Source organism: Labrus mixtus, chromosome 15 (assembly GCF_963584025.1).
Source record: "Labrus mixtus chromosome 15, fLabMix1.1, whole genome shotgun sequence".
NCBI classification, from domain to species: domain Eukaryota; kingdom Metazoa; phylum Chordata; class Actinopteri; order Labriformes; family Labridae; genus Labrus; species Labrus mixtus.
In genome coordinates, this window is record NC_083626.1 from 22,632,132 (window position 1) to 22,643,361 (window position 11,230).

At 40.9% G+C, this 11,230-nt stretch overlaps 1 protein-coding gene across 1 annotated transcript; it reads right to left on the reverse strand.

Moving 5' to 3' along the window:
• Window positions 1-1,030: 1,030 nt before the first annotated feature.
• Window positions 1,031-11,064, reverse strand: LOC132989825 (matrix remodeling-associated protein 8-like). Its single transcript, XM_061057713.1, has 10 exons — window positions 10,925-11,064; window positions 7,319-7,345; window positions 6,879-7,211; window positions 6,393-6,494; window positions 5,834-6,295; window positions 3,138-3,296; window positions 2,985-3,015; window positions 2,812-2,891; window positions 2,635-2,688; window positions 1,031-2,507 (listed from the first exon to the last, which is right to left on the reverse strand). Exons 1-10 carry the CDS (start codon window positions 10,950-10,952, stop codon window positions 2,482-2,484), a joined length of 1,302 nt encoding a protein of 433 aa, XP_060913696.1. The 5' UTR covers window positions 10,953-11,064; the 3' UTR covers window positions 1,031-2,481.
• Window positions 11,065-11,230: the final 166 nt, after the last annotated feature.

Sequence of the window (11,230 nt, forward strand, 5' to 3'; positions counted from 1 at the left end):
CAATGTACCTGTACTGTCCTGTACCTGTGCTAATGGCAATAAACATCTATTATATTCTATTCAATTAGTTTTCATAGTCAAAGAAAAAAATTGAAATCCTATCCTATCCTAATAAAAAAAAAAGTGTACAGCCTAGCTAATATTTCATATCACCTAAAATGAAATATTTCACTTCAGATGAAATCTCATTATCACCTGTAATGATTTGAATTAAGAACTACAGTAGCAAGAGTCAACAGTGTCTGTGCTTCAATCATTTGTGTTATATTATATATTATAATATTTCTCCTCTTATCCTCCCAATCCTCTAAACTTTGGGGGTCACTGGTACATAAACCAGTGGTACGTAAATGTTCAAATCATTTATCAATCAAAACACTAGTGTATAAACATTTATGGATGACCCCATAGATCCAAATCAGACCTTATGATAGGGCAAGATTCATATAAAGACACTGATGACTGAATGCACGTTATCCCATTGTGTCATTTTCAGATGAATCCAGATGAACGGTCGTCAGTAAATTTTTGTTAGTAGCGTACCTGCTTTTCTATACACAAGTTATGTGCACGTTGTGTGTCTTGTATGTCTTCTTATTGATAGATGGGGTTGGGTTTAGGTTGTGGTGGGTACAGTCAGTGGCAGGAGAGGACAGTGGTTGTCCCCAACATTGTTCACCCTCTAGAGTTAATTGTATTAAAACTGTTAGTGTTACAATGGAGTTGAGAGAAGTCTGGTAGAGTTTATTTTCTGACACCAGTGTAGAGTACAATGCTCAGTGTTATCCTGTGTTCATGTTCAACTCTGTACGTGTGTTGAAATAACTCTGGGCGACAGTTAACTTAACATTTAAAATATATAGACTCACATATAGACTCTTTTCTAGTGTTTTAATTTAACTCTCTCAGAGTTAATCTAATACTGGTGATTTTGCTGTGTATTTGAAGCACCTTGATTACCATGTTTAAAATGTTCTAAATAAAGCTGCCTTGATTTAGTCCTTAATAGTTGGAACAAAAGACTCTTGACAATGTTTTGAATCTTTATTGAGAGAAATCTTTTCTCAGTAGAGAACAACATAAGAATGTGCACGTGAGCAAGAGACAAAAAAAAAAAATGAAAGGGGGTTACTATAACATTGTGTGATTGAGCATAACTGACACAGTTATGAAGCGCTGTGTTTCCTGCAGCTCTCCTCATACAGCTATTAGTCAGACAGTTTGTAACATGTTTTGTGCCAGCAGATTTAGTAGTGATTTAGTCAGTGTTGAAAAACAAACAGGGATTATTGTATATGCCAAATGCAATTAAACCCTGAAAAAATCTATTAGAAACTTCTTATTTCCTGAGTTTTGGTTGACTGAGCCTTTAGTCCAATAATTTCATTTTTCACCTGATGAGCAATCACTGAACTGTTGTACAATGCACTTAGAAAAAATATGAAATGGAAAGAAAAGTTGATTTGTGAAATCTTTTAAACCTTTTTTCAAAAGGTACATTTTCCCCTCTCTGGAGTTTGTCGCTTTGTATAAAAGCGTTTTCTAAATGAACTGTACAATTTAAAGGAACAATATGTTACTCAAGACATGTAGAGTTTTAAAATCCGATCCAGACTCAAAACATTGGAGAGAGTTGTCTCGTCCCGCCCCCTCCTCCCTTGAGTGCACAGTTCGCCATTTCGCAGACATTGAAGCTTCAGTGTTTAGCCAGCTCTGGATCAGTCTAGAAAACTTACTGCGTTCTAACCTCTCTCAATTTTTCTCATCAAAAAAATTGATTTTTAAGCATCTCCAATATATATCCTATTTTTTACCACCTTTCTAGTCATGGAGCTTATTAGAAAAAAATGATGAGACTTTATAGGTCGTGTAGAATCAGTTCTATCTGAACCAGTTCGCTTGCCCGCTTCCATCGCTGCAACACCTGTTGGGGGGGGGAATCATTTATCCGTAAAAATGTGTCACTTGTTTCCAAAATCTCTTCTCATACAGTAACTTAAGCAATAAAATGCCTTTAGAAATTACAGTATATTTTGTGCAAATTGGAAAACTATTAGATGCATCCCTGTAAGCATACAAAGTACAAATAAAACATACCTTAACGAATAGCATGCATTTTTGTAAAAAAAAAAGAAAAAAGAAGAAGAAGAAAACCTAATAAAAACAACATACAATATGTCTAATTTTAAACTTAAACCAAATATGAATGTCAAGAGTAAGAATCCAGTATATGTATAACCACATTGTTAGAACAGCTGCTGCAAATGCAAGATATATATATATATATAAAATATGTGACAAACGTATTATGGCTTTAAGTGAAAAAGCTTAGTGTAAGCTTAGTGTGTTGGAGTAACAGCAGAGGGAGCTTTCCTCCTGTCCTCTCCTGGGTTTCCTCCTCTTTGTCCTCTTTCTCTCCACAGTCTTTTTTAACTCTTCCCGTGTTTGCTCTGGACCTGCCAGCAGCTCGGCAACATGCACTCACTTCCACAGCTTTCCTTCAAAGTCTGAAGGAGAAGGTCGGGGAGGGGAGGGGGGGGGAAATATCTCATAAATATAATGTAATATTTCTTATTTCTATAAGAGTGCTCTTGTCGGAGGATTATTTACTGAAATGAAAGTCAGCACACTCACCGTTATTGCAGTCTTTGGTCATATCTCGCTCTTTCAGCAGGTTGTTTTTGTACTCTGTGAGTTTCAGAAGACATAACGGTTATCAAAAAGCAGAGAGCACATTTTTTATTGATGAGTTTTACTCTGTGTGTGTGTGTGTGTGTGTGTGTGTGAGAGAGTGGGTGATGCTTATTGTACCTGAATTCAGAGGGGCTTGGTTACAGGCCTTCAGTTCTGTGCAATCTAATGACATTTCACCTTCACTCATCCTATGTCTCCTACACAGAAGAAGAAGAAGAAGGAGTTGTTATGATTGAAGTTGGACTCAAAAGAAGAGGAATAATTGTACATTATTTATTTGTACGCCTTACCGCTCAGATCCGCGCAGCTCATACTCAAGCCCTGAAAAAGATTTTTAAAAAGACATCTCAAACACACTGTCTCAACAAATGAATTCGTAATAAACATGTGTGATATTCATGCTTAATGCCAGATAGAATTTGCAGGTTAGATAAACACCTTACCTCTCTTTTTGCGCCGCCGAGTCAGCACAATTACAGCGACAACGATGAACGCCAGCAGTAAGAAAGTTGCCAGGAAGTAGCCCAGATGCTGCAAGAAATAACCTCGATGCTCAGGGAGGATGACGGTCACAACGCGTGGGCTCTCAGACTCTTCAGTCCCTAAAAGGCAGAACGTGGATCGAATCAAACCAAAGCAGATATCTCGTATAAAGACAGAGCATGTAGGAAACAAAAGTAAATACTCTGAATTTAATTATCAGGACAATTAAGTGTGCTTTCACATTTAAAAAAAAAAAGTGAATAGTAAAGCACTTATTGTCACATTTTAACAGTGATGTATTGGATTGTTACTCTGGATTAACATGAAGGCAATATACAAGAACTTTAACAAAATGAAACATTTTCTATTCTCCCTCGAGGTTCAATCCTTTTTCATTTGTATCCAAAAAAGCCGAGACACAGAAGGAAGGAGGGAGGGCGGGAGTTAAATGTCAAAACGCCGCTCTGTGGTAATGACTTCCAGACCTGATGTCATGCAGCTGGTTTTTTTTTTCTGCTCTGAAAAATCCCAGGCTGGCCAGAAAAAAGGCGAAGTGTGAGGAAAGAGAGACACAAACTCTGTTATGTGGTCTGTCTGCATGTCTGTATGACTTTTCCATTTAGGCCTTTTTTTTTTTATTATTTGTCTTCTCACAAACACAGAAGTCTAGCTTCTGCATGCATGGAAAAATAAATCTGTAACACCTTCTTAAGAGCTCATCATTACGCCGTCTGACAGGCCAGTCTGAACACATCTGCGCCAGCTCACAGACTTTTAGGGAATAGATTGTTAGTTAACACTTGTAGATGGTTTGCTATAAATATTTAAGGCGACAGGCCAAGAAAAAAAACACTGGGCCTGGAGTTGCAGAACCATAACAACTCTAACTGTGCTACTTATGCGGAATGACCCTTTAAATCATGTTTCCAGAGATGCTGAAGGCTTAAAAACTACTCGTAGATATAACAGTTTTACACTTTCTCTTTAATTCATATATCAAATTTGATATAAAATTAAAGCTTAGGCATGACTCTTTGGTCTCTCATTAAAGCAGCTACTTTTTACTCTTGAAAAACTAGGCACTGCATGGGAGCCTAATGAGGAAAACATCTAATGTACAGTCTCTGATTGTGCTTTCAAATCCAGCCAAACATGGAGAGAATCTGATTTTGACTTAATCACCCAAGTCTGGGGGGGGGGGGGGGCTAGGTTTGCAATTATCACCTGTCATTGTCTAATGTACCTAATAGGCATGAAATCTCTAAAAGAGGTGTCCAAGGTCATCGTCTCTAGAGCCCAACTGTCACAACCGGCGCTGCAGCCGTGTCCCGGCGGTGGGCCGTTACCATTTTCCTGACAGATCTGACAAGCGTGTACGTGTTAGCGACCATCTCACATATGCTGCACAGAGGTTAGCCTGTGGGTTGTCTTTAAGCCCCTGTGGGATGTGCATCATTTGCAAGTCGATGAACTGGAGGGAAGCGCGTTCATTTTCAGAGATAGATGTTGGACTTCTGACAGCTCACAAAACGCCTCCTCCGTGTTTACAAAGGGATAATAATCTATCCGTGCTTGCCATAAATAATTACAGCATTAAATAGAAACGCTCTCATGACGGATGATTGCTGGCTCCTTCATGCGCACAAATAACTTAGACTTAATCTAAAATGATTTAAGACCAGAGATGCATGAAGAAGATTTGAATCCCCAGATGATGTTTGCGTAAAGGACGCAGGCAGGGTGCCAGTTTTCCATGTGAGCGTTTCTTTAAAGCACACTTATGAAGCCAATAAACGGGCTGTGATTTCTTTACAGGACGGCAGAATCTATAGTCCAACACATACCTTCATCCCCTTCCCTTACTCTACTCTTTCATGTCACAGCTGGCCCAGACGTTGAACAGATGTACGAGACTTCCTTTGACTGCTGGTAAACACGCCTACACCAGAGGCTGACACACATCAGCAGAGAATCAGAGCAGACCGGGAGAAAAGAAGAATAAACAAAACTGGAGATGCAAAGTAACCAGTCTAGACACGTGGTCGGGACCTTTTTGGAAAATGGGGTTAAATGGCGCGGGGGGTGGGGGGGTGGGGGGGAACACACAAGATATGATCCTCCACTCCCAAAGTTACTGGCTGTTGGAGCCTCCTTCACTCAGCGTGGTTAAAATGTCTCCAGCTGTTAACGAAAAAAAGCTGTAAATGAAGAAAAAGTCAGCAAGGAAAATGAGACCACTTCCTTCATAGCCAATTTAAAGCTGTTTACTGTGAACAGCTTCTCAAGCCAGAGCTGCGAGAAATAGAACGTAGCTTTGCGTCTTCCAGAGTTAAACTCGCAGTCAGCCACCAGCAGGAAGATTTTTCTTTCTTTCTTCACAAAGTCGCTTCTGCATTCTTCGACCTCCTCCCTCCCTCTTCAGCTCAAAAACAGAGAGGTCAGAGGAAATGATTTGGCAAGAGGAGGGGCTGATTTAACTGACCAACTATGCCTATAAATACAAGGGGAAAAAAACTTGAGCTGTGTTGTCCCTCTTTGCACAATCCAGCCAAGAAACCAACCAGGGAAATAACATTAACCATCACCGGCATGTGGAACAAAAACAAAGTAAAAGTGGTGTTTGTGATGTTTTTTTTTTTAATGCTGAGTGACCTACTTTGCTCTGGCTCCTCATTCTGGAAAACTCTAGGTGCCGTAGTGGGAGCGGACGGAAGCGGGGGTCCCACTGTGAGCCTGAAGATGCGTCTCTCACTCAGGCCGCAGTAGTGGTGATGGAGGTTGCAGGAGTACAGGCCTCTGTCGACAGGCTTCAGGGTAGAAATGGAGAGTGAGAAGTCCCCCAGAGTGAAAGCATCCTCCTCCACACTCATCTTGCTCTCGGCGAACAGGGGTCCATAATCCCGGCGCTCTCCGGAGGCGTAGAGGTCGACGAGGCGATCGGCTCTGTCAGGACGCACTCCGGGGGCCTGGAAGTCCCAGTGAGCCACCTGCTGCTGGTCCTCCTGGAGACCCTCCCTCCACAGGGGGCGCCGGTTCACGCAAGGCAACACGACGGAGCTGCCGAGCAGGACTATGAAGACAGTCTTCTCCCCATCCCAGTAACGCCTCTCTTTCCGAGCTGGAAAAATATGATGTCAAAGACGGCAACTATTTTATCTGTTGGATTCATTATGACTCATGGAATAACATTTGACTGTGTAATTTAGAAGCCCCACCTGATTTAGTGACATTGAGCTGGATTTGAATGGACTGGTGGATCTGGCAGTAGTGATGGTGCAGATTACAGGTATACACTCCTCTGTCTGTCGTGACCACATCTGGAAAAAATAAGCATCCAAACAAACATAAGATTAAGTAGAAGGAAGGAAAATAGACTGACAACATCGTCACTCTGATCTTCTCCCATTGTTCAGATTTCTTTGACAGTATGGGCCAAACATCACCATCTACAAATAGAAACCCTTTAACTTAACTGTAGTCAGGTAAATGACAAAAAAGCCTCTCAGGCAGCACCACTGTCACAGTGTCTTTGCACACTGTTTAAAAATCTAATTTAAGACCTTTTTTTTAACATGAAAAGCTGAACAATTCAATTATACTAAAGTCCATAAAAAACTAATCAAAAGCCTGAAACTATTTGTATTACTGTGTTTTGGAACTATATTAAAGTGCGTTGTTTAAGCACTTATTTAAAGTCTCACTGTTGATGATGAGGGAGAAGTTTCCGTCGTTGAAAGCAGATTCTGGGACCGAGACGCGTCCCTTGTTGAAGCCGTTGTAGACTCTCTGTCGCGCTCCGGGTGACATATCCAGGACTCGCTCCACAGAGTATTCGGGGCTGCTGCGGACCACGTCCCAGTGCACCACCCTCTGCCGGTCCTTCAGTCGGTCTTGGGTCCACACCATGCGGGGGCTGTGGCAGGGCAGGACGGCCTTAGACCCTTCGGGGAGGGTGATGTTCTTGGCCTCCACCACCACACCGAGCCTGCTGCTGCTGCTGCTGCCGCTGCTGCTGCTGCTGCTCTGAGCCCACGCTGACAGGAAATAATAAACACATTAGCTCAATGATGGAAAGAGAAGCATTCACATTCAATTCTAAACATAGAGTTTTAATTCAGGCAGTGTAAAGAGAGTGTCTTACCTGCTGGCAGGAGAAGCACTGCAAGAACTGAAACAGACAAAACCATGAAGAGTTAGAGTTGTTCTCTATTGAGCCGTACTTTCTTCTTCATAACACATCTCTATCTGTTCTCTAAAAGGCTTGGGAAATATTTAGAATAATAAAACTCAGTACAATGTTCCAGTGGATACAGGGTTTAGTTTTGACCTGGGCTGAACCAAAATGAAAGTATTTGAGCTTTGGAGCAGATGTGGGTTCAGTGAGAGGACTGTTTAAAACACAAGAGGAAAGCAGAAAACAACGACACGGTCAAATGCAAAGTTTGAAAAAAGAAAAGTTCCACACGGAGCTACAGAGCAGAAGAAAAGTATACAAGATGTCGACAACAAAATCTAGAGATAAGACTTTTCCCCCGACATCGCATTTGCTATTTCTAAGGCTTTTTTTCCCCACAGTGCTATTTAGTCACCTGTTTACTGAAGGGGCAGCGGAGACTGACAAAGAATATAGAGCCTCTATTCATCCTGGCTGCTGCTGCTGCTGCTGCAGGCTTGTAGCAAGGCCGTGATCCTGAGGTCATGAAGAACGGAGCAGCTATTGAGCTCACCTCAGTCACACTGCCTGGTGTCAACACTTCACATGTGTAGTTCAACTACGCTACTCATGAGGCCTGTGATCTATAGAGGCCACAGGTGCAGAGACATATGGTGTTGTTTGAAAATGTACAGAATGCATGGATGAATTCAGTACGGAAGAAAACGTAAAATACATTATTTATTACTTCTGAAAGGCAGCAGATTAATATCAATAAATCATAAAATCATTTTATTCAAAACTCCTCACGGTAGCTTTGAGTTAAGGATCTGAATTCTTCCGAAGCCGCTGCAAAGAAGCCGCAAATACCATTCAGATCAATCCCTGACGGTGAAGACCTAACACTTAAATCCATGCTACACAAAATCTGTTTGATGCAGTCCAAAGCATTGCTTTCTCTTTCCAGATGTTTAGCACGTCATGGCTGCATATGGCTGATTCACTTCATATGTAGGCACACAGGCAAACACTGCCTCACCTGAGCGCTGCAACTGAAGAGCATATAACCCAGCAGAGCATGCAGAGATTATGGAACTATGTGCAACAGTTGAATAATAATAACTCGAGATGAACAGAATGATTTCAGCACACACTCTCTGACTCTGGCAAACGGAGAGGAGACTTCGTTCTGGAAAACTCTGGTGGCTTTTCTATTGAGGGGTATAAACTTCCCTGCAGAAGGTAAAACAAAGTGTCCCAGCCCCTGTAATTTTCTCTCATCTCTCCTCCAGACACACACAGACACACACACACACACACACACACACACACACACACACTGGTGACTCACAAGGCTGGTTAAGCTCTAAAGACTTAACAATGTGCTATTGAGTTACTAGCTATAATAACAGGCATTTACCCAATGACCTGCAAAATCACTGCTGCTATTAGTTACCCCAGGAGTCACATTGAGAATCAATTTAACAGTCATCCTGAGGATATGACAGGAAAAAGGGGTTATATATATGTTCAACTCAACCTGAAAGCATGTATTCACTCAGCATCATTTCTCTGATTCATGGATGATTTCGGGTGTGTAAAGTTTACTCACAGCTGCGTCACACTTTGAGAGTAAACCAAACAAATGTGTCGAGCTGCAGACCCAGCAAAACATACAATGATGCATTCAGAGGCCTGTTGACTGAGACACGCAGGTGTGCACTACGGCAGCCAAGACTCTCAATTTGATTTAAAGTCCTATTAGTTTGCTTGTTATTTAAAATAGATCCGGTTATTTCTCTCGTCTACAATGCCTTCAGTAGCTGTGAACATCCTGCAGTACTAATACTCTCGTCTTCTAGGAGCCTACCTCATGGCCCCTATGTTCCTCTCCAGCCAATTATCTGACTATAAACTATAAACACAAATGGGGGGAAAAAGGTGAGCTCTGCATTTTTTTAATCATGCAATAAAACTCTTAAACTCTAAAACTCAGATTCTGTGACTTTTTTTAAAACTGCATTTAATGACTTATTATCCACTTTCTCTGTTCTTTTACTGGTGTTTCTACACATTCTTCAGTTCTTTGCCTATACCTTTGCTTCTTATTTGATTGTCTGTTATTCTAGTGATTGTTCACTTTTGTCTTTGAGTATTTGCACTTCTTGTGATTTGCCTGTTTTCATATGTTATCTCGCTCTGATCATGACTTTCCATGTAATATTAATGATGTGCTATGATGTCTCCTCCTTGGTTAAAAGGAGCCCTTTTCTAAAATACATGCATGTTTAATGTGTTTAATGTTTATTGATAACGTTACTTAAAATATTGTATATGTAGATTCTTCTTTCTGTAAGAGATCTGTGGAGGATCAGGTGATGTCTTCTTTGATTTATATCTGATTAAGCCCAAACTTCATAGCCAAAGGCAACTTCATGAAGTATAGCCTACATGGTGCATCATCTGTATGTGTTGAGGCAAGTTTCTGTAAAAATCTGTCTGCTCAACTGAATGGGGACAGAAAGTCGAGGGATGCATACTGGAGCTGTATTTACAAAAACCCACGTCACCTTCACGTGAACCTTGTATTTTCCAGTCTTCGGTGAGCAGCTACATGTTTATGAGCTTATTTTTCTGCACTTCTTGTTTTTTCCGTGCCCTTTTGTTGGTGGCCGTTAATTAAGACAGCAGCAATCAAAAACATGGTTGTGGTGGTAAATCCCCCTCCTCCTCCTCCTCGTTCTTCTCCACGCAGCCAGGATTCAAAGCAGCCCACTCGTGGTGAAACTCTCATTACTGACACATATAATGACAGGCTGCAGGATTGTGCTGACTCCTCGAGCTCAGACCGCAGTTAACCAGAAACACATTGGGCTGTAGCCATAAAAAAAAAAAAAAAATCCCACAAACACTGTTTCCACAGGCGAGTCGAAGCCATGCAGTGATACTGTATAGCCTATATGTAATGCTCAGTTCCACTTTGAAGTCCACGAAGCTGCATTCCCCGTCCTTTTGATTTTCAGAACTTAAGCTATCTGTAGTAGAAAAACGGTGTTCAGCATGTTAGGTCAACGACAGAGAAATCTAGTAATAATTAGAATAAACTGAAAAATATTTATGCCTATATTCAAATCACGGTTGAGATTTTAAAAAATCTATTATGGAAAATCATAAGCGTCATTAAGCGAACTTCTCAGTCAACTAAATATTGAGCCTTTAAACTCCAGATTTGTATCATTTAAATTAGTTTTTTTCCCCCTCAAAAAAAAAAAAAGCAGACTTAAATTTTGTAAACAAGCAAATCTAAAACATATTTTTACAGACAGAAAACTGAAATTCGTTGTTAAGCAAATGGATAACACAAACAATAATGGTTTAGGCTGAAGACAAATCAGTTCTATAAATTTCATTGCAAAGACATCATGCTGAAAGGATTATGATTATCTATTTAAGAACAGACATTTGCAGCAGCAGGGCTAAGAGAGCAGACCACTTTTCTCCTTTTGTTCCCGACGGTAAATTCTAACCTGGATCTGATTAAAGCAGCAACAAAAAGTTCCCTCTAAAAAAGTACAAAAGAAGTGGAGAACTTACGTTTTAATAGGGTCATATCGAGGTTCATGGTGCTGGCAGTGGAGGCGAAAGGCAGACAGAGGTGGACTGAGCATCAGTTGAGAAAACAAAAGAAAACTCTGGAAGTTCTTCGGAGCAGCAGCAGCTCAGCTGTGTTTTTGTTGAACTTCTGCAGAGAGGACTCTGTACGAGCTCCGCCTTCTCCTGCTCCACCAGGCCATGAAATCTAACACTGCTCCTGCTTATATGATTCACGAATAAACATGAAACACATTTACAATCACAGATGGGATGAGTTTTGTTGTTCGTGCTTTACTACAATACGCA